The sequence below is a fragment of the Geotrypetes seraphini genome, chromosome 4, assembly GCF_902459505.1.
Source record: "Geotrypetes seraphini chromosome 4, aGeoSer1.1, whole genome shotgun sequence".
Lineage (NCBI taxonomy): Eukaryota > Metazoa > Chordata > Amphibia > Gymnophiona > Dermophiidae > Geotrypetes > Geotrypetes seraphini.
Window position 1 is genome coordinate 298,598,280 of NC_047087.1, and position 27,876 is coordinate 298,626,155.

General features: G+C 44.5%; 1 protein-coding gene across 1 annotated transcript in view; it reads left to right on the forward strand.

The window, feature by feature from the left end:
- The window catches only part of CFAP58 (cilia and flagella associated protein 58), a 326,613-nt gene that overhangs the window by 71,705 nt on the left and 227,032 nt on the right, over positions 1 to 27,876 (forward strand). The window contains exon 8 of the mRNA XM_033943377.1: positions 12,434 to 12,516. Coding sequence (XP_033799268.1) covers positions 12,434 to 12,516 — 83 coding nt within the window. The remainder of the gene's footprint in view (positions 1 to 12,433; positions 12,517 to 27,876) is intronic.

Below are 27,876 nucleotides of genomic sequence, written 5' to 3' on the forward strand. Positions count from 1 at the left end.
GTTCCGACATGGATGAGAATCATAGGGAAGTGATCTTGGGGCTTGATGAGTCTGCCAAGGCTAGCAGTTACATCCCGGATCTTGGCCCCCGGCAAGCAGCAGACCTCTCTTGACTGCAGATCTGGTCTACAAATCGGTCCCTCGGTGCCCCTTAGCAGTGAATCCCCGATGACCACAACTCTGCGCTTCCTAGGGGTGGGCCGACCTGTGGACTCTGGAATCGGAACCGTCTGTTCAACCACTTCTTGTACCTCGTTGTCAGGACCTTCCTGTAGCAGCTGGTATCTGTTCTTAAGGGGGATATGTGGCGTCGATGTAGAGCTGCCCTGTATGTGAGAGAGAGAAACAGAATTAGGTTTTCTGCGTTTACCTGTGGATGAAGTCACCAGCTGCCAGGTATCGGCGTCTCCAGTGACTTCCTGAATTCCGACGGTAGGATTCAAGTCTGAAGTTCTGGAAGCTCTGGGTGACTCAAGGATGGTCTTGTCAGGCTCTGGTTCGGCGATCTGAGACAGTTCCTGGATTATTCCGTCGATGAAGGTCTCGTCATCACGGATACTCCTTAAGCGTTGGATCTCTTCTCTCAGACTCCTCAGCTCTATCATAAGGCTTTCATCTGGTTGATCAATTGGTTCTGTCTGAGTGGAGGCTGAAGACATCTTTGAGGGGATGGCCTCGGTCTGTACAGAGACCTCTGTCCTCTGTCCAGGCTCCCCCTCAGTCTGTACGAAGACCGTAGCCATCCCCTGGGCACTCTCGGCGACTGAGCTGCCTGTCTTGACTGAAGTCTTGCTGCCTCTAGTTCTGCCTGCCATATATAAAGGTTTTTGTATTATTAATTATTTATTTAAAAAATATTTTTTTTTTTTATTTTTTATTTTTTTTTTTATAGATATGTCAGAATGTGTTGAGGTTGGAGGGATAAGTTAGGATAGAGTGGTTGGTGTGGTCCACCTGTTAAGTGTGCTTGTTAGTTAGGTAGGAGTAGAGAGTTGAAATTTGAAAGACCTGGAAGAGGGAAAGATTGAAGAAAGACTGACGTTGATTGGTAAATTGGCTAGTTGTAGGATTTTAGAGACCAGCTGAAATAGATAGCCCTTCCTTGATGCCCTTCTTGAGGCCCTTCGCAAAGGCGCCGCGCGCCGAACGGCCGTGCGCCGTTGGCTCGAGCCCTTTTATGGGGGGGAGATCTGCTGTGACGTCGGGGAGGGTGGGCGGAGTTACCAGCGCGTCCCGTCCGCCTCCTCCTCCGACTCTGGTGATTTCAGCGCTCCTCTCCGCTGCCCTGCTTTGCCTCCTCCGTCACTTTTACAGTCCTCCGCTGCTTTTTCTCCCCTTTCTCTGTCTCCTCCGCTTCCGTATGCTCTCCGCTCCCTTTCTCCGCCTTCACCTCCTCTCCGTGACTCTCCGCCCCTTTCTCCGCCTCCCTGCACGCTCTCCGCCCCTTCCTCCGCCTCTCTGTATGCACTCAGCTCCTCTCGCGCTGCTATGTGCCTCCTTCCTCTCTCTCTATTAGATCAGCCTGCCTGCCCTCTCTCCCTGCAAGCACCCTCTCGCCTCTCCCACGTGCTTGCCTGGCTGGTCTAGTGCTGAGGACTCCTCGTTGGCTCGAGCCCTTTTATGGGGGGGAGATCTGCTGTGACGTCGGGGAGGGTGGGCGGAGTTACCAGCGCGTCCCGTCCGCCTCCTCCTCCGACTCTGGTGATTTCAGCGCTCCTCTCCGCTGCCCTGCTTTGCCTCCTCCGTCACAGCATCAACAGGCTCATCAGCAACAGCAGCCTGCCATCAAGCCTGTCACTCAGACTAAGCCGACTCAGCCCTTTTGACTCCCTTCTCCAGGGCATTGCCAGTCTTCCTCCCTCCTGTCCTCTTCCACAGCCCATAGGAGGTCGATTAAACATTTTTCACTCTCGATGGGAAGTAATCACCACTGACCAGTGGGTGCTTTCGATTATAGCCCACGGCTACTCCCTCAATTTTCAGACTCCTTCGCTGTTAGGCCTGCCAAAAGAGTCTGCTTCCAACAAGTCTCAGTCCCTCCTTCTCGCTCAAGAGGTTCAATCCCTCCTTCTTCTCAATGCCATCGAAGAAGTTCCTCAAGATCAGAGAGGTTAGGGATTTTACTCCAGGTACTTTCTAGTTCCCAAAAAGACCGGAGACCTCAGACCCATCTTAGATCTCAGAGATCTCAACAAATGTTTGGTCAAAGAGAAGTTCAAAATGCTCTCTCTTGCCACCCTCTACCCTCTTCTCACTCAAGGCGACTGGCTATGCTCCCTCGATCTCAAAGAGGCTTACACACATATTCCTATCCATCTGACGTCCAGGCAATATCTACGCTTTCTCATCAATCAACATCATTATCAGTACAAGGTGCTACCCTTCGGTCTGGTCTCCTCTCCCAGGGTGTTCACCAAGTGTCTAATTGTGGTAGCGGCCTATCTCCGCTCTCACAATTTTCAAGTATTCCCTTATCTGGACAATTGGCTGATCAAGGCTCATTCACCTCAGGCGGTTCTGCTTGCCACCAATCACACCATTCACTTCCTTCGACTGTTGGGGTTCGAAATCAATCTACCCAAGTCGCATCTCATTCCGACCCAGCGGCTTCAATTTATTGGAGCCATTCTGGACACTGTTCTGATGAGGGCGTTTCTTCCATCCAACCGCCTTCAGACCATCCTTCATCTCTGCAAATCACATGATGGTGCTCTTGGGGCACATGGCTTCCACAGTACATGTCACCCCCTTCGCACGTCTCCACCTGCGTACTCCTAATGGACCCTAGCGACTCAGTGGTCACAAGCGACAGATCCTTGCTCCCAACACATATCTGTGACCTCGTCTCTTCGACAGTCGCTTCTTTGGTGGTTGACATCTTCAAATCTATCCAGAGGTCTACTGTTCCATCTACCTCCTCATCAACTAGTCATCACCACAGATTCCTCCCCCTATGCCTGGGGAGCTCACTTGAACGAGTTCCAAACTCAGGGGTTTTGGACTGCCCAGGAAAAGAAACACCACATCAATTTCCTGGAACTACGAGCAATGTTTTATGCCCTCAAGGCATTTCAACATCTTCTCTTTCCTCAAGTACTACTCATTTGCACAGACAATCAAGTTGCAATGTACTACATCAACAAACAGGGAGGGACGGGCTCTCGCCTGTTGTGTCAGGAAGCCCAATGGATTTGGTCTTAGGCGACAGCTCGTCATTTATTCCTGAAGGCTGTCTACATTCAAGGGGAGCAGAATTCCTTGGCAGACAATCTCAGCAGAATTCTCCAACCTCACGAATGGACTCTCGACCCCTTGACTCTCCAGTCCATTTTCGATCAATGGGGCACTCCTCAGGTGAACCTCTTTGCAGCTCCTCACAATCATCAGCTGCCCCTGTTTTGCTCCAGACTCTACTCTCCTCACCGTCTGGCTCCCGATGCATTTCTCCTGGATTGGATCAATCTCTTCCTATATGCATTTCCTCCTCTACCGCTCATGCTGCGCACATTGTTCAAGCTCCGGAGGGAACGAGCCACCATGATTCTCATCGCTCCACGGTGGCCCAGGCAACATTGGTATTCCCTTCTACTTCAACTCAGTTCCAGGGAACCTATAATTCTTCCACTGTTTCCTTCTCTGCTTTCTCAGCATCAGCAGACCCTACTGCATCCCAACCTACAGTCTCTGCACCTGACAGCTTGGTATCTCTTGGGCTGACTTCGGCTCACTCACTCCTTTCTCAGCCTGTCCACTCTATCATTGATGCTTCCAGGAAACCGGCCACGCTCCAGTGTTATCAACAGAAGTGGTCTCGGTTTTCTTCCTGGTGCCTCTTACATCACCATAATCCCATGTCTCTAGCAGTGGGACTGGTGTTGGACTATCTCCTTTCCTTGTTCGACTCTGGTCTCAAATCTACTTCTATCAGAGTTCACCTTAGTGCCATTGCTGCTTTTCATGAGCCAATTCATGGAAAACCCCTCTCGGCTCATCCTATAGTTTCTAGGTTCATGAGGGGACTTTTTAATGTGAAACCACCTCTCAAGCCCCCTCCTGTAGTCTGGGATCTCAATGTGGTTCTGTCTGCTTTAATGAAGCCTCCTTTCGAACCTTTGGCCACAGCGCATTTCAAATTTCTTACTTGGAAAGTGGTCTTTCTTATAGCTCTCACTTCTGCCAGGAGGGTCAGTGAGCTTCATGCACTAGTGGCCGATCCACCTTTCACTGTTTTTCACCATGATAAGTTGGTCCTCCGTACACATCCAAAGTTTCTCCCTAAGGTTGTGTCTGACTTTCATCTTAATCAGTCCATAGTCCTACCTGTTTTTTTTCCAAAGCCTCATTCTCATCCAGGTGAACAGGCTTTGCATACCTTGGACTGTAAACGTGCTCTGGCTTACTATCTTGACCACACTAAGCCTCATAGATCATCTCCTCAACTGTTTTTGTCCTTTGATCCTAACAAGTTGGATCATCCTGTATCTAAACGCACTCTATCCAATTGGCTTGCGGCTTGCGTTTCCTTCTGTTATGCTCAGTCGGGCCTGACACTGGAAGGTTCTGTCACGGGCCACAAAGTTAGAGCTATGGCAGCGTCTGTAGCTTTCCTCCGCTCCACTTCCATTGAGAAAATCTGCAAGGCTGCTACTTGGTCCTCAGTTCATACTTTTACATCTCACTATTGTCTGGATGCATTCTCCAGACGGGATGGACACTTCGGCCAATCTGTTTTACAAAATTTATTTTCCTAATGGCCAACCTTCCCTCCATCCCTCTTTTTGTTAGCTTGGAGGTCACCCATCAGTCAAGAATATGCTGCCTGCTTGTCCTGGGATAAAGCACAGTTACTTACCGTAACAGGTGTTATCCAGGGACAGCAGGCAGATATTCTTGCATCCCTCCCACCTTCCCGGGTTGGCTTCTTAGCTGGCCAACCTTCCCTCCATCCCTCTTTTTGTTAGCTTGGAGGTCACCCATCAGTCAAGAATATGCTGCCTGCTTGTCCTGGGATAAAGCACAGTTACTTACCGTAACAGGTGTTATCCAGGGACAGCAGGCAGATATTCTTGCATCCCTCCCACCTTCCCGGGTTGGCTTCTTAGCTGGCTTATCCTAACTGGGGACCGCGCGCCTTCGTCGGGCGGGAAGGCACTCGCGCATGCACGGTGCGGCCTAACTAGAACTTTCTAAGTTCTTAGAGTTCCCTGATTGCCGCCACCGCCACAATCGGGGAACAGGCCAGCGCCAAGGTCTTAACTCTCCCTGCTTATCTTCCCCAGCTCGGAGCCGACCAATTCTCGCCACCCGACATCAATTCTAATGTCGGGGAGGAAGTTCCGGACCAGCCAATCACTGCCTGGCTGGCCCGGAAGTTCCTCCCCGACGTTAGAATTGACGTCGGGTGGCATGAATTGGTCGGACCCGTGCTGAGGAAGATAAGCAGGGAGAGTTAAGACCTTGGCGCTGGCCTGTTCCCCGATTGTGGCGGCGGCAGCCTGTTCCCTGATTGCGGCGGTGGCGGCCTGTTCCCGAATGGTGGTGGCTTGGGGGAGGTCAGGGAGAAGTAAAGAAAGAAAGGGGGGACAGGGAGATAGAAAGAAAGAAGGGAAACGGGACACAGACAGAAAGGGGCATGGAGAGAGAAAGACAGAAAGAAAGAAAGAGCATGGAGAAAGAAAAAAAAAGAAAGAAAGGGGGCACGGAGAGAGAGAGAAAGACAGACATATAGAAAGAATGGGGGCATGGATAGAGAGAGAAAGAAAGAAGGGGACAGGGTGAAATAAATAAAAAGTTGGGGGAGGGAAGGAGACAGATGCCAGACCAGGGGGAAAGAAGGAAGGAGGGAGGGAGAGAAAGGAAAGAAAGAGATGTCAGACCATGGAAATAGGGACAGAAGAAGAGAGAGATAGAAAGGAAGGTAAGGCATGGAAATGTAGATTTTGAAAAGAATGCAGAAAAATTGAATATTAATGCCAAGATGGATGCAAGGCAGAAAGTGAAGATGGAGAGAAAACCAGTCAAAGGACAAGAAGACCCTGGAAACATAGTTAAATGCACAGAAAAATAAAGTCACCAGACAACAAAGGTAGGGAAAATGATTTTATTTTCAATATAGTGATTGAAAATGTGTCAGTTTTGAGAAAGGAAAGATATTAAACTTTAAATGTGAGGGCTGCAGAAAAAATAGGATACTTGGAGGGCCGCAGAAAAAATAGTTAATGACAATTTTGCATAAGGTAAAACTCTTTATAGTTTATAAATCTTTCCTTTAACTGTTAAAGGAAAGATTTATATAAACTACTAGCTGATGCCCCGGCGTTGCACGGGTATTTAATTATAGCAATAAAACAGTAAATGGATTGAAATAAAGATACTTTATAGTGGTGAATGAAATTATTTTTTTACAGCTTTATAAAAAGTACAATAATCAAATTATAATGTGAAATATTTGACAAAATGAATACAATACAACTAACACAAAACTTGATTATAAACAACAATTTTAGTTTCACCTCCAGGAGCAAGAACATATAAATTCTTGGGTGAACCCACCCTTGATCAAGCAACATAGAGTTGTCCATGGGAAAAACAGGGGGATCTTAAATCCACTCCACAGTATGTAATAGTCTGTCCCTGTGATTTGTTGATTGTGATAGAGAATGCAAGTCTCACTGGAATTTGCAATCTCTTAAACTGAAAAGGAAGATCTGTTGGAATAAGTGGCATCCAAAAGTTTCAGTATTGATTTAAACAACTCAATATGTGGAAACTCAGGTTGAAAAGAAACTCCATGCAGTTTGTTCCCGGTTCAGAATGGAACCTGTGTTCCTAGTTCAGGATATGTGAGTACTCATGTAATGTAATAACATTATGAACTGGGGTGCATGAAGGAAACAGTTACAAACACAGTTAGAACATACAAACTCTATATGTATGGTGTCCGTGGTAGAATAGAAACGATGTCCCTAGTGGTTATAGTGTCATAGAAAGTGTTTTATAGTTGGAATTACTGTGAGAATGGCAGCTGTTTACATTTTTTCCATTGACATGAATGGGTGAAATCTGATTTTCTGTTTGTAGCTCCGCCCACGTGTGCAGGTGGGACGCGAGACCCCCAGAACATATCACCCCAGGTAGTGAGGGATCTGCATACCAAGTTACGTTCAAATCGGTCAAGTCGTTTTTGAATTACTTAGAGAATGGCAGCTTTTTACTCAATCTCTGAATATCCTACTTCATTCTCTTGTAATTTCTAAACTCGACTATTGTAATTCCCTATTTATTGGTTTGCCACAAAAAGAAATTAGACGATTACAGATAATACAGAACGCCTCCATTAAAATTATATATAATGCTAAAAAATTTGACCATGTGTCACCGTTACTTAAAAAAGCACATTGGCTTCCGGTCGCACACCGTATCATTTACAAACAATGCTTACTTACACATAAAACTTTAGAATCTAAAACTCCTGCCTTTATCTATAGAGTATTAATACCGTATACTTCTTCTAGATCTCTCAGATCACAGGATCAACATCTCTTAGCTATCCCCTCATTGAAAGTCATCAATACAAGACGAACCACAATCTTCTCTATAACAGCCCCTCAGTCCTGGAATAACCTCCCACTCTACCTAAGACTAGAAAAAAATTTAGGAAAATTTAAAGCTCTTCTTAAAAGCTTCTTATTTATAGATGCATTTAATGATTAAGTCTACTATTGAATAAATCTCTCTGCTTGTCAAGCTAATTCTTTGAATTTATTGTTTACCCATCCCAATGTATTTCCCTTGAATTTTTAAACATAATAACTGTATGTAACCCTCGAATTAAATAATTTTCCTTATGTTTTAGTATTGTCAGTTAAATCCCATTTAAGGTTTAATTTTTTTTTTTTGTATTTGTATTTATTGTAAATGATATTAATTTGTACATCGCCTAGAAATGTGAATAGGCGATAAATCAAGACATTTAATAAACTTGGAAACTTGGAAACTTGGAAACTTTTTACATTTTTTCCATTGACATGAATGGGTGAAATCTGATTTTCTGTTTGTAGCTCCACCCACGTGTGCAGGTGGGCCGCGAGACCCCCAGAACATATCACCCCAGGTAGTTGGAATTACTGTGAGAATGGCAGATTTTTACATTTTTTCCATTGACATGAATGGGTGAAATATGATTTTCTGTTTGTAGCTCCGCCCACGTGTGCAGGTGGGCCGCGAGACCCCTGGAACATATCACCCCAGGTAGTGAGGGATCTGCATACCAAGTTTCGTTCAAATCGGTCAAGCCGTTTTTGAATTACAGTGAGAATGGCAGCTTTTTACATTTTTTCCATTGACATGAATGGGTGAAATGTGAATTTCTGTTTGTAGCTCCGCCCACGTGTGCAGGTGGGCCGCGAGACCCCCAGAACATATCACCCCAGGTAGTGAGGGATCTGCATACCAAGTTTCGTTCAAATCGGTCAAGCCGTTTTTGAATTACTGTGAGAATGGCAGCTTTTTACATTTTTTCCATTGACATGAATGGGTGAAATCTGATTTTCTGTTTGTAGCTCCGCCCACATGTGCAGGTGGGCCGCGAGACCCCCAGAACATATCATCCCAGGTAGTGAGGGATCAGCATACCAAGTTTCGTTCAAATCGGTCAAGCCGTTTTTGCGTGATCGCGGCACATACACACACACATACATACATACACACATACATACCTCCGATTTTATATATATAGAAGATAAAGAGTTTTACCTCATGCAAAGTTGTCATTTCTTTAATAAAACATTAACTATTTTTTCTGCGGCCCTCCAAGTACCTACAAATCCAAAATGTGGCCCCACTAAGGGTTTGAGTTTGAGACCACTGGTTTAAAGGCTTCTTATAATCCAGAACCTACAGGGTTAAAACAAAACAAGAAAAATCAGAACCATGGTTCAACTCCTGCGGAGTTCCCTAGGGATCACCACTATCTCCCACGCTATTCAATATATACATAGCCTCCCTCAGCTCCTACCTAGACAAACATGGCATAACCTCATACAGCTATGCAGATGACATCACTATTCTCCTCCCCTTCGACCACCCAGAACCCACCATGATAGGCACAATACACAGAACACTCGAAACAGTAGCAACATGGATGACAGAGCACAAACTAAAAGTTAACTCTGACAAAACAAACTTCATCCTCCTAGAAAACAGCAAAACTCCAACCTTAACAAATCTAGTAATAAATTCGATCTCATACCCCATTCAAGCCACACTAAAACTTCTGGCAGTACTGATTGACAGAGGCTGTACCATGCAACCACAAATCAACAAAGTAATAAAAGCATCATTCGTGACCATGAGAAACCTAAGACAAATACGAAAATTCTTCGGCAGGAAACAATTCCAACTTTTGGTACAATCTCTTATCCTTGGACTAATTGACTACTGCAACATACTATACCTCCCCTGCCCAGCGACCATGATAAAACAATTACAAACAATACAAAATACAGCCCTAAGACTCATCTACTCATTGAAAAAATATGTCCACATCACAGAAGCATACCACGACTCACACTGGCTCCCAATACAAGCAAGAGTACACTTCAAATTCTACTTCCTACTATTCAAGGCTATTAATGGAGAAAGCCCAACCTACTGGAACAACTGACTAACTCAATCCACCTCAACCAGGCACAGGAGAACCCACTCACTATTCACACACCCACCATCCAAAAATTTCAAATGAAGAAAACTATATGACAACCTAATAGCCACCAAAGCAACCAAACTGGACAGACAAATCACCAATCTGCTGTCCTCGACCACAGACTACAAAACCTTCAGGAAAGAAACTAAAACCCTACTCTTCAAAAAAATACATAAAATCTATTTAACATGACCAGTTCCTACCCAAACCCCACCTACCCACTCTATACCGATAACAAATCTAATATGCTTCTTATTACCCAACATGTATCACCTTAAGGTCTCGACAATTTTTATGTAATTCTTATGTAACTCTTATGACAACTCTTATGTTATGTTACAATTCTTGTAACCTCCTGACAACTCTTATGCAATCCGCCTTGAACCGCAAGGTATTGGCGGAATAGAAATCACTAATGTAATGTAATGATTTCCTGCCTGCCTGGACTCTCTCACCCTTCCCCGCAGTGCAAGCCCATGGTTTTAACCCGTGGGCTAAAACCACGGGCTCAATTTATCTTTTTATTATTAGTGAGGGCGGCAGCTGGCAAGAGCGGAACCAGCTTTCTGGGAGCCACGTGGGTTGGGGTCAGTGGAGGTGGCGGCATGTGGTTGAGTCCCCCCGACGTCCTGCCGCCCGAAGTACAAAAAAGTTTTTTATAAAAAAGATCGCTGCTCCTATGGTCTGCGCGTGTGCGCGGATCGCGCATGCGTGATCCATGCAGGCAGATGGGGGGCGTTCCTCCGATCGCCCCCATCTACATATTTTTGGTTTCTGAATTGGTCGGACCTGCCAGGATCGGGCCCGAATCGGGCCCAATCTGGCAGGTTAGTGATTCCTGGCCATAGTCTTCTAGCACATACATACAGCCCATTATACTTACCTCAGATTAGATGTAAATGCATGCACTTACATTGTCTAGAGTAATGGTCTCAAACTCATAAGAACATAAGAACATAAGCAGTGCCTCCGCCGGGTCAGACCATAGGTCCATCCTGCCCAGCAGTCCGCTCCCGCGGTGGCCCAAACAGGTCACGACCTGTCCAAATCACCAGAAGGGGCCCCCATGCCACCCAGGTTTCCCATTGAGTGCTATCTTCCCATCAAAGTCCTAGCCCTCCGGTCTTGCACATGCACGACCTGGTCGGGTTTCTATACTTATTTTCTGGTTAGCTTTCTCAGTATCCCACGATCCCTTTATCCCTCAGGAATCCGTCCAGTCTCTGTTTGAATCCTTGTACCGTACTCTGCCCAATCACGGTACAAGGATTCAAACAGAGACCCGCGGCCCGGGGGCCACATGCGGCCCACCAGGTACTATTTTGAGGCCCTCGGTATGTTTATCATAATCACAAAAGCAAACAGTTTCTTGACCATATGTCTCTTTAGCTATAAATGACAATATTATTATTAAAACTTAGCCAAAAGGAAAGATTTATAAACTATAAAGAGTTTTTACCTCATGCAAAATTGTCTTTTCTTTAATAAGACATTAACTATTTTTTCTGAGGCCCTCCAAGTACCTACAAATCCAAAATGTGGCCCTACAAAGGGTTTGAGTTTGAGACCACTGGTCTAGAGTTATTTAATAAATAGTGCATATGTCGTGCCTATGTGCGTTGCCACTTTTGGCACTCTTTATAAAATTACCTTCTATGTATATATTAAGGCAGATTTGCTGTCATGTAAAAAACTGTGTGAGTACCTAAACTGGAGCTTATGAAAAGTGTAGAAACTTGCAATGGTTCAGGAATGAAATACAAATCTGAAGGCCACAAAGGCACAATAATGATTTTGGGCTAGATTCACTAACCTCAATTGCGTGGCCGATCCGTGCAGGCCTGATGAATTCCCAAAACAAAAAAATTTAAATGAGGGCGATCGGATGAACAGATCGCTAGTGCATGGATCGCTAGTGTGCAATCCTGACGCATGTGCAGACCATCAGTAGATGGTCTGCGCATGCGTCTAAGACCCTTCTGAACTGTGACTTTTTTTCTACTTTTTTTACTAGCCCAGCGAGCCCGTGCTTTTGACCCGCTTTAAACCCGTGGGTTAAAACCATGGGCTCGCAGTGCGGGGGAGGGCAGGAGAGATTAGGGGTGGCAGGCAGGAGAGATTCGGGGCAGAGAGATAAATATTGTCGGGGCAGCAGAGAGCAAGACAGAGAACAGAGCGGCAATGGAGCTGGAGAGTCAGAAAGGACATTTGTGACTGGTCCCCAGCAGTCACTTCTTGGGTTGATCGGCCAGCCCAGTCGGTTTGCAAAATTTGTTTTGTGAATCACGTTCCTGCCTACTTTGCATGCCGTTCCCCTCATTTGCATGCGCGGATCAGAATCGGATCAGCAGAGAGGTAAGTGAATCGGGCCGGAGTAAAATTGGGTCGCAAAAGGGTCGCAAACCAATCGGTTTGCTTAGTGAATCTAGCCCTTTGTCTGCTGTGAATACCTGCTGACTGATCTCATCTTCTTGTTGTGGTTAATGTAGTATTTGGTGTGAATTCAGATAGTATGCAGGGCATCAGCCATTTTAGGTCAGGATAATCAATTGTGAAAGCATGAAAAAGTGTCAGTATGGAGTTTGGATGAAATTGTGAAGGTCCATGGGATAGCCTGGGGGAGACACTGAGTGAATAACATGAAACTACTCATTAGCCTTTGAAGGGTTAATGCTATTTGCTAACTTTTTCAGTCTGAATGCCGTTTGTAATCCTTTCTCTCTTTTTTAGAAATGGAGGTCACTAAAAAGCAGGCAGAGATTGATAAGAAAGCCATAGATGAGCTTGTGCGAGAGAGGGACTTATTGAACAAGGTAAGTCTGTGTTGTCAAATGCTGGGAAATGAAGCCGATTGCCTAGAGAATGTGATAGCTATCTATAATTTGGATGGCTAAGGCAGGCACATGGATACCAGATTAAAGCAGATCAGGATAAATAATAGACATCACGCTTCCTGTGGCAGCTAGCTATCTTCTTTTTTTCTTTTTCTGTGAATTGAAACCATTCCCCGTAACCACAGAAATTAACTCTAAGAAATCACAGTGAAAAGAACAGGCAGTCTTGAATAATGCTGAACAAAGTTTGACATATGCTCAAAACCACTAGGAATCCCCAGGAAATGGCGCTTAATAGTATGTCAAATTTCAGCTGTTACTAAGTAAAGCAAGCAGGGTGTATTAGGATTTCCAGGTAGGTGAAAATCTTTTATTGCACACACCTCATATTTGCATGATAGATTAACGTGATTACAGTGATGGAGGTGTCAGGTCAAAAGCGCGCCGGGACAAAGGCGCGCCCAGACAATTGAGCGCAGCGCGGAGGTTTGCGCCGCTCAAAATTACTGTTTTTAGGGCTCCAATGGGGGGGCGTGGGGGGAACCCCCCCCACTTTACTTAATAGACATCGCGCCGCGTTGTGGGGGCGTTGTGGGGGGTGTGGGGGGTTGTAACCCCCACATTTTACTAAAAACTTAACTTTTTCCCTGTTTTTAGGGAAAAAGTTAAGTTTACAGTAAAATGTGGAGGGTTACAAACCCCCAAACCCCCCCTAACGCCGGCGCGATGTCTATTAAGTAAAGTGGGGGGGTTCCCCAACAAAACCCCCCGTCGGAGCCCCTAAAAACTGTAATTTTCTTCGGCGCGCGCCTCCGTCTTGCGCTCAGTTGTCGGCGCACGCCTTTGTCTTTCGCGCCATTGTCTATGAACCCAGTGATGGATAAAGTGGGAGTTTGAAAATTATGGGCAGTGCTATGTAACACAGTTAAATGTCAGCAGATAAAAGACCTGCACAGTCCATTCAGTTTGTCCAGCAAGATTCCCAAGGTTGTATCTTGCGCTCTGCACAGGTTCCACTTCATGATTAAACATTGGCGTACTTAATCTCTATCTCCCCCTACCAATTATGGGGCACAGAGGCCCACATTCTATAAAAGATGCCTAAAAGCAGCCTAAATCTGCACGTCTAGCCAATTTACTCATCTAACTTAATTATTTAATTAGCTTAATCAGCATTGATAACTGTAATCTGATGATCGGATGAACCCCCCCTCCCAAATGTTAGATGTTGAGCTCCCAAATGCAATCTTTTGTGTTTAAAATGTGTTTCTGGCTAGTCTTTTGTGCTTAATTGGCTCAATAACTGGCTTAAATCAAAATTGATTGCTAGTTAGGCGCCTGTCAATTTCGGATAGGAAGTTGGCATCATTAAGGGCAGCTTGTGGGTGGATCTTGGGCATGTTTTCCATATAGGCATTTAACATAGTCACCAGTATTTAGGCCAAGAAAGCCCTGGCATAAATGGTTCATAGACAAAATCGCGCGAGACAACGGCGCGCCGACAGCTGAGTGCAGACAACTGAGCGCAAGGTTGACGGCGCGCCGAAGAAAAGCACTATTTTAAAGGGTTCCGACGGGGGGTGTTGGTGGGGAACCCCCCTATTTTACTTAACAGACATCGCACTGGCGTTGTGGGGGGTTTGGGGGGTTGTAACCCCCCTCATTATACTTGAAACTGAACTTTTTGCCTGTTTTTTAGGGAAAAAGTTCAGTTTTAAGTATAATGTGGGGGGTTACAACCCCCCAAACCCCCCACAACGCCAGCGCGATGTCTGTTAAGTAAAATAGGGGGGTTCCCCACCAACACCCCCCGTCGGAACCCTTTAAAATAGTGCTTTTCTTCGGTGCGCCGTCAACCTTGCGCTCAGTTGTCGGCGCTCTGTTGTCGGTGCGCCGTTGTCTCGCGCAATTTAGTCCCGTCACCGGCATAAATAGGGGGCGCCTAAGGTTTTGATTCTTTTAACAGTGCCTAACTGAAGATTGACAGCCACTGTGTGCTGCATTCTTCGGTGCCTATTTTGTAGGCGCAGTTTATAGAATGGCTGGCATCAGTCTTACTTCCAAACCTCCGAAACTGCCGTCCAAACCAACTCCAGTTATGAAGTCATTTAAGTTTTGCTTGAACTGGATTCCATCCTTTTTCTCTATAGAGATTCTCTGTTTTTATCCCACGCACATGCAGCAGTAAAATGTTTAGAAAACAGAAGGAACAAGATTGGCATATCAGATGGAGCTAGTTCTGTTAAGCCCCTGCTGAGTCCTTTTCTTGCTCTAAATTACATGCTTTTGCTATTGTAGAGCTTTACCTTAAAGCTTTCAAATAATTATTTCAAAGCTAAAAACATATGAGGGTGGTTTGAAAAGTTTGGTAAATTTCCATGAGATAGTGCCACAGTCCATTAAGTCATCGATGCCATCAGTTATAATGACCCTGTATCGCTCCATGGTGCGACCTCATCTGGAGTATTGCGTTCAATTCTGGTTTTCTTATCTCATGAAAGATATAGTGGCGCTAGAAAAGGTTCAAAGAAGAGCGACCAAGATGGTAAAGGGGATGGAACTCCTCTCGTATGAGGAAAGACTAAAACGGTTAGGTCTCTTCACCTTGGAAAAGAGACGGTTGAGGGGAGATAGGATTAAAGTTTAAAGTTTAATTAATTTTAATATACCGACCATCGACCCTGGCCGGTTTACAATGTTTTAAATCTTTATTCATTTTTTTGTGTTACAACAAGTGTTACAAATAAACTCAATAGAAACTTAAATACACACTTGACTAACTCATATATTAATATCAATTTTAACATTAATATAATAATCCCCTGTCCCGCCCTCCTTCCCAACCAATAATACATAAATCAATTTTATTGTACATTCTTTAAATATTAGTTTAGTATGTAATAATCAAAATTGAAAAACCCACCCCCTTTCCCTCTTTACAATTATCTTATCATGGGAAAAGTTCATTAGAGAAATCATGTTAACGGTCTTCAGATATTTTCAAGTTTTATTTATGGGAAAAATTATCCTTCTTTACAAAAATCGGTTAATGGTCCCCATATTTTTTTAAATTTATTCATGTATCCTTTGTGTGTTGCAATAGCGAGTTCCATTTTGTATATGTGGCATACCGAATTCCACCAGAACATGTAATTCAATCTATCATGTTGTTTCCAATTGGATGTAATTTGTTGTATTGCAATTCCAGTTAAAATAAATAAAAGTTTGTTATTACTAGATGAAATTTGGCTTTTTGCTCTCATGGTTGTTCCAAATAATATAGTATCATATGTCAAGGCTACCGGATTTTCTAACAATCTATTAATTTGGGGCCAAATTGATTTCCAGAATGATAGGATAAATGGACAAAAGAATAAAAGATGATCTAATGTCCCAATTTCAATATGACAGTGCCAGCATCTATTAGATCTTGAACTATCTATTTTTTGTAAACGAGTAGGGGTCCAAAAAGCTCTATGAAGAAGAAAAAACCAAGTTTGTCTCATAGATGCTGACACCGTACATTTTAGCCTCCAAGACCAAGGCCGGTTTACAATGAAAGGTTAAAATAAATTTTTGAAGGTGGGGGGGTAGATGTGAATATTAAATAGAAAATTACAAATACAAACATTACTTGAAGGTAAGGGTGGAGAGGAAAGTTAATAATTACATCATTAAGAACAAATTAATTAAAGGGAAGAGGGGGGAGGATAAAACACCAGGAATGGGGATAGCTTCTTAAAAGCGGTTCGTGTTTATTTTGCAGGCTGTTGGAAAGGAAATATTTAGACGCTCTGGTATGCGTCTAGGAATAAGAACGTTTTTAGTTTAGTCTTAAATTTATCGAGTGAATTTTCGAGGCGGAGTTGAGGTGGCATGGCGTTCCATAAGGTTGGAGCTACAACGGAAAAGTTAGTTTTTCTAGTGTAGTAGAATTCTTTGATGAAGATATAGTCAGTAAATTCTGACCAGCCGATCTAAGGGTCTGGGGAGGGCAAAAGGGGATGAGTTTATCAAGAAAAGATGGGAGATGCGAAAGTTTGATTTTAAAGACCAGCATTAAAGTTTTATAGGTGATGCGGTGGGTGATGGGTAGCCAAAATCTTGAGTGGTTCCATTTTTCACTCCATCAAAAATTACAGAGACTAGGGGACACTCGATGAAGTTACAGGGAAATACTTTTAAAACTAATAGGAGGAAATTTTTTTGACTCAGAGAATAGTTAAGCTCTGGAACGCATTACCAGAGGAAGTGGTAAGAGCGGATAGCGTAGCTGATTTTAAGAAAGGTTTGGATAAGTTCCTGGAGCAAAAGTCCATAGTTTGTTATTGAAAAGACATGGGGGAAGCCACTGCTTGCTACTCCTTGAGTTTTAGCCAGGTACTAATGACCTGGATTAGCCACCATGAGAACAGGCTACTGGGCTTGATGGACCATTGGCCTGACCCAATAAGACTATTCTTATGTTCTTATGTTTTGCAGAGTTTGACAAAACCTATTTTTCCTATGATACGAGAAAACTGGAAACTCCTGGACTAAGGGCTCCTTTTACAAAGGCATGCTAGCGGCTTTAGCACACGCTAAAGTGCTGCACACGCTAGCCGCTACCGCCTCCTCTTGAGCAGGCAGTAGTTTTTCAGGTAGCTCGCGTGCTAAAAACGCTAGCGCACCTTTGTAAAAGGAGGCCCTAAGGGCCGGATTCTATATAGGACGGCCCAGGAGAGGCGTCCTATACAGAATCAGGCCTACATTAAACCCCGATTCTGTAACCGGCGTCCATGTTACAGACGCCGGTTACAGAATCGGGTTAGAGTAGACGCAGCTGCTATACTTATAGAAACATAGAAATATAGAACATGACGGCAGAAAAAGGCCACAGCCCATCTAGTCTGCCTACCCCCTAACTACCTCCATGAAGAGATCCCACATGCCAATCCCATCTTTTCTTAAAATCTGGTACGCTGCTTGCCTCAATTACCTGTTGTGGCACTCCGCTGATCACCTCCGTCGTATCGGAGAGGATACCGTTTACCACTACCCTCTGAAGTCTACCTCTAGGCCAGTCCCTAACCCATGCGGTTAATGTTTCACCCAGTCCCATCGAACCCATCTTGCTCAATAACCTGCGGTGTGGGACGCTATCAAACGCTTTGCTGAAGTCCAAGTACACGACGTACAGGGACTCCCCTATATCCAGCTTTCTTGTTACCCAGTCAAAGAAGCTGATCAGATTTGATTGGCAGGACCTTCCCTTTGTAAAACCATGTTGAGGGGGATCTCGTAGATTCTCCTTGTTCAGGATCGTATCCAATTGGCTTTTGATTAGTGTTTCCATAAGTTTACTCACTATCGATGTGAGACTCACCGGTCTATAATTCTCAGCCTCCGTCCTGCATCCCTTTTTGTGGAGTAGAATGACGTTAGCCATTTTCCAATCCAACGGGACTCTTCCTGTACTTAGGGAAAGATTGAAGAGCGCGGATAACGGTTCCACCAGGATGTCACTCAACTCCCTGAGCACCCTGGGGTGTAGTTTGTCTGGACCCATAGCTTTGTTCACCTTGAGTCTTGATAGCTCCTCGTGGACACTGCTGGGCGTAAACTCGAAATTTCAAAACGGGTCTTCCGAGTTTTCCCTCGTCGGCAGCTGAAGGCTGGATCCCGGCGCCTCGCAATGAAGACCGAGCAGAAGTATTCATTTAAAAGTTTGGCTTTGTCGGAGTCCGATTCTACATAGTTCCTGTCGGGTTTCCTAAGGCGTACTATCCCATCTGTGTTTCTTTTTCTGTCACTAATATACCGGAAGAAGGATTTATCGCCCTTCTTGATGTTCTTCGCAAGGTTCTCCTCCATTCGGAGTTTGGCCTCCCTAACTGCCATTTTGACCGCTTTTGACTTGGCCAGATAGTCTTCCTTGGATTCTCGCTTCCCTGATTGTTTGTAGATGATGAACGCTCTTTTCTTCTTTTATATGAGGTCTGAGATCTCCGCAGAGAACCACTGTGGTCTATTGTTTCTTCGCCGTTTACTTACTGATTTGACGTAGCGGTTGGTTGCTTCGTGTAAAGTTGATTTCAGAGTTGACCACATTACCTCTACATTATCTGTTTCGGCATGGTTTTGCAGTGCTCGATGGATGAAATCTCCCATGCTTTCGAAGTTTGTGCCCTTAAAGTTGAGGATCTTGGTTGATGTGCTTGACTTAGTGAATCCTTTCCTGAGGTTGAACCATATCATGTTGTGGTCACTTGAGGCCAACGTATCACCTACCGAGACCTCTGTGACACTTTCTCCGTTGGTGAGTATTAGGTCTAGTATCGCCCGATCCCTAGTGGGCTCTAATACCATTTGTCTGAGTCTCGCTCCCTTTATAGAGGTTAATAGCTTCCTTCTGCCGCTGGTCGTAGCAGAAAGATTGTTCCAATCCACATCAGGCATATTGAAGTCTCCTAACAATATTGTGTCTCCACGCAAAGTGATATTCTCAATGTCTTCGACTAATTCTATATCCATGTCCTCCTGTTGTCTTGGAGGTCTGTATACTACACCAAGATACAGGCATTTGTACTTCCCCCTAGCCAAATTCACCCAGAGGGATTCCCCGGTGTACTTGACATCTGCAATTTTGGTAACTTTGATGTCCTCTTTAGTGTATAGTGCTACCCCTCCTCCCATTTTGCCCTCTCTGTCCCGCCGAAGTAAGTTGTATCTCGGTATAGCCATATCCCACCCATGGGAGTCCGTGAACCAAGTCTCGGATATCGCCACCACATCTAGGTCGGCGTTCCTCATTTCCGTCTCTAATTCCAGAATCTTATTGCCCAAACTGTGGGCATTAATGTACATAGCCCTTCATACCTTATGTTTGCTATGTCCCTGTGTAGATATTCCTGCTTGAGCTAATTGGACTCCTATAATACTGTTTGCAATGTATATACTTACCTCTGACTCGGAAATGCAGTGTGTACATACCTCGGACTCAGAAATGGATTGGCAACTTACCTTACCAAGTTGGTTACTTGCGCTCCAGGTGCCTGGGCCAATCAGGCCTTAGACTTAGTGGGGATGGGCGGACCCACTATGCCTAAGGCCTGATTGGTCCAGGCTTCTAGAGCCTGGGCCAATCAGGCCTTAGGCTTCGCGGGATGGGCTGGGAAGGGGCAGGCCCGCCTCATTTCGATGAGGCGGGCCTGCCGGCTGGACGGGCAAGACCCGTCTGGCCAACAATTAAAGGTTAGTTTGGTGAGGGGGAGGTTTGGGGGCTGTTAGCGCAGGGGAGGGGGTGCGGAGGGGGGCCGTCTTCCGGCAGGAGGGATTGGGCACCCTCCTGCCGGTAATCGGTAGTGTCAGGGGGGAGGCATCTTCCGGCAGGAGGGTTTGGGCACCCACCTGCCGGCGATCGGTAATGTCAGGAGGAGTGGGGGCATCTTCCGGCAGGAGGGGTTGGGCACCCTCCTGCCGGTGATCGGTAGTGTCGGGGGGGGGTGTATCTTCCAGCAGGATGGTTTGGGCACCCTCCTGCCGGCGATCGGTAGTGTTGGGGGGAGTGGGGGCATCTTCCGGCAGGAGGGGTTGGGCACCCTCTTGCTGGCAATTGGACAGGCGGCCGCGGCCACTATACTTATCGCGGCAGAGAGATCCCTTGCCGCGATAAGTATAGCGGCCGCGTCTACTTACAATGTAGACCAGCATTTTGCTGGCCTACATTGTAAGCGTCTCTTTCTCTACTAGGGAGACGCATAGGGAGACGCAACATAAGCAATATCAGCAACTCATTTCTTAGTATTGCAATGGAAAGTGAAACGACACAAAAATCCATACAAAAAAGGAGATTATCGCTGAAAAATAGCTGGAAAGCGATGACCACAAATGCTCGCAGTCTAAGCAACAAAGTTCATGATCTGCAAGCCCTGATATTAGAGGCAGATCTAGATATTGTTGCTATCACAGAGGAAGGACAGAGATGGTCATAAAGGTGGAGGAGTAGCTCTCTATGTAAAGATCAATATCCAAGCGACCGAAATGCAAGGGACCTGGGGAGAGGAAGAAGCGATATGGATTGCTCTGAAAAGAGAAGATGGAACGTCTATCTACTTGGGTGTAGTCTACAGACCTCCGACTCAATCGCAGCATATTGATAAGGATCTGATTGTGGATATCCAAAAGTTTGGAAGGAAAGAGGAGGTTCTGCTGTTGGGAGATTTCAACCTGTCGGATGCGGACTGGAATGTTCCGTCTGCGGAATCGGAAAGAAGTAGGGAGATTGTGGATGCCTTTCAAGAGGCTCTGCTCAGACAAATGGTGATGGAACCCACAAGGGAAAAAGCGATATTGGATCTGGTCCTCACAAATGGAGAGAGTATCTCTAATGTTCGAGTGGGTGCTCACCTGGGTAGTAGCGATCATCAAACGGTTTGGTTTGATATAACGGCTAAAGTGGAGAGCGGCTGCACGATACTTAAAGTCCTAGATTTCAAACGTACGGACTTTAATGCAATGGGAAAGTACCTGAAGAAAGAGCTGTTAGGATGGGAGGACATAAGAGAAGTGGAAAGACAGTGGTCTAAGCTGAAAGGAGCAATAAAAATGGCTACGGACCTTTATGTGAAGAAAATCAATAAAAACAAGAGAAAAAGGAAGCCGATATGGTTCTCCAACCTAGTGGCTGAGAAAATAAAGGCGAAAGAGTTGGCGTTCATGAAATATAAAAAAACCCAAAAAGAGGAGAGCAGAAAGGACTACAGGGTGAAACTGAAAGAAGCCAAGAGAGAGATATGTTTGGCGAAGGCACAGGCGGAAGAACAAATGGCTAAAAATGTAAAAAAGGGAGATAAAATTTTTTTCTGATATATTAGTGAAAGGAGGAAGATAAAAAATGGAATTGCTAGGCTAAAAGATGCTGGGAACAAATATGTGGAGAGTGATGAGGAGAAAGCAAATGTGCTAAACAAATACTTCTGTTCTGTGTTCACAGAAGAAAATCCTGGAGAAGGACCGAGATTGTCCGGCAAAGTTACACGAGAAAATGGAGTAGATTCTGCGCCGTTCACGGAGGAGGGTGTTTATGAGCAACTTGAAAAACTGAAGGTGAACAAAGCAATGGGACCAGACGGGATCCATCCCAGGATACTAATGGAACTCAGAGAGGTTCTGGCGAGTCCTATTAAACACTTGTTCAACAAATCTCTGGAGACGGGAGTGATTCCTGGGGATTGGAGGAGAGCGGATGTGGTCCCTATTCATAAAAGTGGTCACAGAGATGAAGCAGGAAACTACAGGCCGGTGAGCCTCACTTCAGTTGTTGGAAAAATAATGGAAGTGTTGCTGAAAGAAAGGATAATGTATTTCCTTGAATCTAATGGGTTACAGGATCCGAGGCAACATGGCTTTACAAAAGATAAATCGTGCCAAACGAACCTGATTGAATTTTTTGATTGGGTAACCAGAGAGCTGGATCGAGGACATATGCTAGATGTAATTTACTTGGATTTCAGCAAAGCCTTTGATACAGTTCCTCATAGGAGGCTGTTGAACAAACTTGAAGGGCTGAAGTTAGGACCCAAAGTGGTGAACTGGGTCAGAAACTGGCTGTCGGACAGACACCAGAGGGTGGTGGTTAATGGAAGTCGCTCGAAGGAAGGAAAGGTGACTAGTGGAGTCCCTCAGGGTTCGGTGCTGGGGCCAATCCTGTTCAATATGTATGTAAGTGACATTGCTGAAGGGTTAGAAGGAAACGTGTGCCTTTTTGCAGATGATACCAATATTTGTAACAGAGTAGACACCGAAGAGGGAGTGGAGAATATGAAAAAGGATCTGCAAAAGTTAGAGGAATGGTCTAATGCCTGGCAACTAAAATTCAATGCAAAGAAATGCAGAGTAATGCATTTGGGGATTAATAATAGGAAGGAACCGTATATGCTGGGAGGAGAGAAGCTGATATGCACGGATGGGGAGAGGGACCTTGGGGTGATAGTGTCCGAAGATCTAAAGGCGAAAAAACAGTGTGACAAGGCAGTGGCTGCTGCCAGAAGGATTCTGGGCTGTATAAAGAGAGGCGTAGTCAGTAGAAGGAAGAAGGTGTTGATGCCCCTGTACAGGTCATTGGTGAGGCCCCACTTGGAGTATTGTGTTCAGTTTTGGAGACCGTATCTGGCGAAAGACGTAAGAAGACTTGAGGCGGTCCAGAGGAGGGCGACGAAAATGATAGGAGGCTTGCATCAGAAGACGTATGAGGAGAGACTGGAAGCCCTGAATATGTATACCCTAGAGGAAAGGAGAGACAGGGGAGATATGATTCAGACGTTCAAATACTTAAAGGATATTAACGTAGAACAAAATCTTTTCCAGAGAAAGGAAAATGGTAAAACCAGAGGACATAATTTGAGGTTGAGGGGTGGTAGATTCAGGGGCAATGTTAGGAAATTCTACTTTACGGAGAGGGTAGTGGATGCCTGGAATGCGCTGTGTATGGCCGTTTGGTAGAGGATGGGCAGGGGAGGGCTTCAATGGCTGGGAGGGTGTAGATGGGCTGGAGTAAGTCTTAACAGAGATTTCGGCAGGTGGAACCCAAGCATAGTTCCGGGTAAAGCTTTGGATTCTTGCCCAGAAATAGCTAAGAAGAAAAAAAAAAAAAAAAAATTTAAATTGAATCAGGTTGGGCAGACTGGATGGACCATTTTAGTCTTTATCTGCCGTCATCTACTATGTTACTATGTTAGGGCCGCCTAGGTTCGCCTAAGGCCCTTAGGCGAGTTTAGGCGTCTTGCGGGCCTCCCTAGGCTCCCGGAGGCGCCTTCATATAGGCGGCCTGCCTGGGGAGCATTTTTTTAAAAAACGTGCATCCCGATTGGCTGATTAGACAGCTGTAGGACGCCTTCAGCTGCCTAAAATCAGGACGCACTTTGTAGAATCAGGGCCTAAGTGTCTAGCCTTCGATGGAGAGAGACTATATTGTTTTAACTTAGTTACCAAACATTTCAACTATCCTTGTACATAGGCAAAATACTGAGGAGCAGATATCTAGTCCCTGTCTAATTTGAAAAGTGACAATATTTAGTTTCAAAAAATAATGGTATAAATATTAAAATCTTAAAAACTACCAAGGAGAAGCGGCTGAGATTTAGATGATAGCCATTGTATTTCGCATTGTATGGAACTGGAAAATGAAGCATTACAATAAGGAAATTTACAAAGTATGAACATTATGAACGAAACTGCAAAAAATAAGATAAGTAAAAAAAAGATTTTAACTATATGTGTTGCTGAACAGTGTTTCTCGAATATTGAATGCTATCAAATCGATTACTACTAAATTTATTATTACTGGGTGAATTTTTTATTTAATGAGAAGTTGAATAACTGCAAGAGGAAAAAGAAAAAAAGAATAAGAGTGAAAGTGAAAGTGAAACAAGAGGTGGCTGGTGGTTTTTGCCTATGATTACAGTAGGAGTAATATGAACTACACAAGAGAAGACGACCTCACAGCCAATAAGGGAGAAAAAGCAGGAAGGGACAACTCAGACACAGGAGGGGACGACCACACAGCAAACAAGGGTGATAACACAGGAGCAGTAAAGGATACCGTAATTGAAACTATAGGGACGGCCAAGAGTAGAAGGTCCAAAAAGGTAACACGAAGGGAACTTAGATGTATGTATACGAATGCTAGAAGTCTAGGTAACAAAATGGGGGAACTAGAGACAATAGCAAGACATGACATATTGGATATCATTGGCATAACAGAAACATGGTGGAATGAAGAAAACAAATGGGACACAGTACTACAAGGATACAAACTGTATAGAAGAGATCGAGTAGGGCAGAAAGGTGGAGGTATTGCTCTATATGTTAAGGAGGGAATAGATTCTGTTGAAATGGTTACAACAGAAATGAAAGAGAAGCTTGAGTCACTCTGGATCAAAATTCCTGGTCAATATGGCGCAGATACGAAAATTGGCCTTTACTATCGTCCCCCAGGACAGGCGGAGGAAACTGACTCAGAAATGATGGAGGAAATCAAACAAGAATGCAAGACAGGAAATGTAATTATATTGGGAGACTTCAATTTCCCAGGGATAGACTGGAAACTAGCAACCTCCAACTGCGGCAAGGAGGCCAAGTTCCTGGAGGTGCTAGGGGATTGCTTCCTGGAACAAATGGTAAAAGAGCCGACAAGAGGCAACGCCACCTTGGATTTGGTCCTAAATGGCCTCACGGGACCGATAACAGAAGTGGAAGTCGTGGTTCCACTGGGAACGAGTGATCACAATGTAATCAACTTTAAACTTGACATCGGGAAAGGGAAACATGCCAAAACCTTAACCACCACCTTAAACTTTAAAAAGGATAAATACGATCGCATGAGAGCCATGGTAGAAAAACGACTCGAGAAGATGGTGGACAAACTTGAAACGGTAGATCAGGCATGGTTCCTACTGAAAAATACTATCACAGAAGCACAAGATCTCTACATTCCGAGGATTTCCAAAGATCGGAGAACAAAGAGCAAAAGAGAACCGGCATGGCTTACCATACAGGTGAAGGAAGCCATAAAAGAAAAGAAGGACTCTTTCAAAAAATGGAAATGCATAAAGACAACCGAAGCCTGGAACAAACATAAAGATGATCAGAAGAAATGTCACAAGGCGGTGAGGGATGCCAAACAGGAGTATGAGGAAAAAATAGCCCAGGAGGCCAAAAACTTCAAGCCCTTCTTTAGATACGTGAAAGGGAAAAAACCTGCAAAAGAGGCAGTGGGACCCCTGGACGACCAGGGAAGAAAAGGGTACATCAAGGAAGATAAACAAATCGCAGACAAACTAAATTCCTTCTTTGCGTCCGTCTTTACGAAGGAGGACACCTCAACAATACCTGAAGCGGAGAAAGTGTTTGCAGGAGAAATAGAAGACAGCCTCACCACAGTTGAAGTGGACTTAGACCAGATATACTATCAGATCGACAAACTTAAAAGTGACAAATCCCCTGGACCGGATGGAATTCACCCGAGAGTCTTAAAGGAATTGAAGGTTGAAATCGGAGAGTTATTGCAAAAACTTGCAAACCTGACAATCAGAACTGGACAGATACCGGACGACTGGAGGATAGCGAACGTCACGCCAATTTTTAAAAAAGGATCGAGAGGGGAACCGGGCAACTATAGGCCTGTGAGTCTTACGTCTGTCCCCGGCAAGATGGTTGAAGCACTGATCAAGGATAGCATAGTCTGGCACTTGGACGCACACGACTTGATGAAACCCAGTCAACATGGATTCAGGAAAGGGAAATCATGTTTGACGAATTTACTCCAATTTTTTGAGACTGTGAACGAGCAAATTGATAGTGGGAAGCCGGTGGACATAATATACTTGGACTTCCAGAAAGCGTTCGACAAAGTTTCACATGAAAGACTTCTCAGGAAACTACAAAGCCATGGCATAGAGGGGGATATACAAAGGTGGATAGGCAAATGGCTGGAAAACCGAAAGCAGAGAGTGGGCATAAATGGGAAGTTCTCCGACTGGGAGAAAGTGACTAGTGGTGTACCACAGGGCTCGGTACTTGGGCCGATCCTTTTTAATATTTATATCAATGACCTGGAGGAAGGAACAACCAGTGAGATCATCAAGTTTGCAGATGATACAAAACTATGCCGGGCAATCAGATCGCAGGAGGATAGAGAGGAACTCCAGAGCGACTTGTGTCGGTTAGAAACATGGGCGGAGAAATGGCAGATGAAGTTCAATGTGGAGAAATGCAAGGTAATGCATTTAGGCAATAAGAATAAGGAATACGAGTATACAATGTCAGGTGCAACTCTGGGGAAGAGTGAACAAGAAAAGGACCTGGGTGTACTGATAGATAGGACCCTGAAGCCGTCGGCACAATGCGCGGCAGCGGCAAAGAAGGCAAATAGAATGTTGGGCATGATAAAGAAAGGAATCTCGAGTAGATCGGAGAAAGTTATAATGCCGCTTTATAGGGCAATGGTCAGACCACACTTGGAATACTGCGTCCAACATTGGTCTCCCTACCTAAAGAAGGATATAAAACTGCTGGAGAGGGTGCAGAGACGAGCAACAAAACTGGTGAAGGGTATGGAGAAACTGGAATACGAGGATAGACTTATAACACTAGGATTGTTCTCCCTAGAGAAAAGGAGACTGCGTGGGGATATGATCGAGACCTTCAAAATACTGAAAGGAATCGACAAAATAGAGCAGAGAAGATTATTTACATTGTCCAATTTGACACGGACTAGAGGACATGAAATGAAGCTAAGGGGGGACAGGTTCAGGACTAATGTCAGGAAGTTCTGCTTCACTCAGAGAGTGGTTGACGCCTGGAATGCCCTCCCAGAGGAGATTATTGCGGAATCGACCGTCCTAGGCTTCAAGAGCAAACTAGATGCATATCTCCTTAAGAGAGGCATATAAAGATATGATGGACTATAAATTACGCCAGGGTACACCTGGCAGGGCCTCCGCGTGCGCGGATCGCCAGACTTGATGGACCAAAGGTCTGATCCGGAGATGGCAGTTCTTATGTTCTTATGTTCTTACTCCAGGTATGAGGCTGTTTTTCCACCACTGCCTTATTTTGTTATGATTTGTTATCACTCTTGTTTTTCGATAGTGGTCTAGTGGTAGTTTTTTTTAACTTGAAAAGTGCTCATTTTGGGCAACATCTAATGGAGTGATTAGGGGAGGTCTTCCCCTTTATCCCCCAGTGCTTTTTGCTCTTCAAAATCGATTGAGCAGGTTTCCAAAATTGCAAACTTACATGTCATTGTGTCAGAACTTACAGTACATATCTTTGTTATGAAGTATCAATATACTTGTGTAAGCACCACCACTTTGACGTGCATGTTGTCTCACTGCCACATTGATGGTTTTGATATTGACTGCTATAAAATGGTTGCGTATAGCTTGCATATTATACGTCCATTCCTGCATGCGTTTCAGAAAAGGCTGTACATCAACAGATCTTTTTCTAAAATGCAATTGAAATTTGACACATCTCAATGCCATAGAGATTCACAGAGATCTGGAATGAAATTCCATCTACTATTAGAACTCTTGTTTTCCCTCAGTCCTTTCGTAAATCTATGAAGACATTATTATTCCAATAGTATTTAGACAGCTGTCTCAAGGAAAACCAATAATTTTGTTCATCAGTCGATAGGGAATTTTATTTAACAGATAACAGGAAATCTTTCACTAATAATTCTAGCATATTCAAATCAAAAAAACATCTGTCTTGTCTGATGCTTATTTTGTTAACTGAATTGAGCTCCTTTTTAGGAGATGATGCGGTATATAAATTTAAGTCTTAGACTAGATT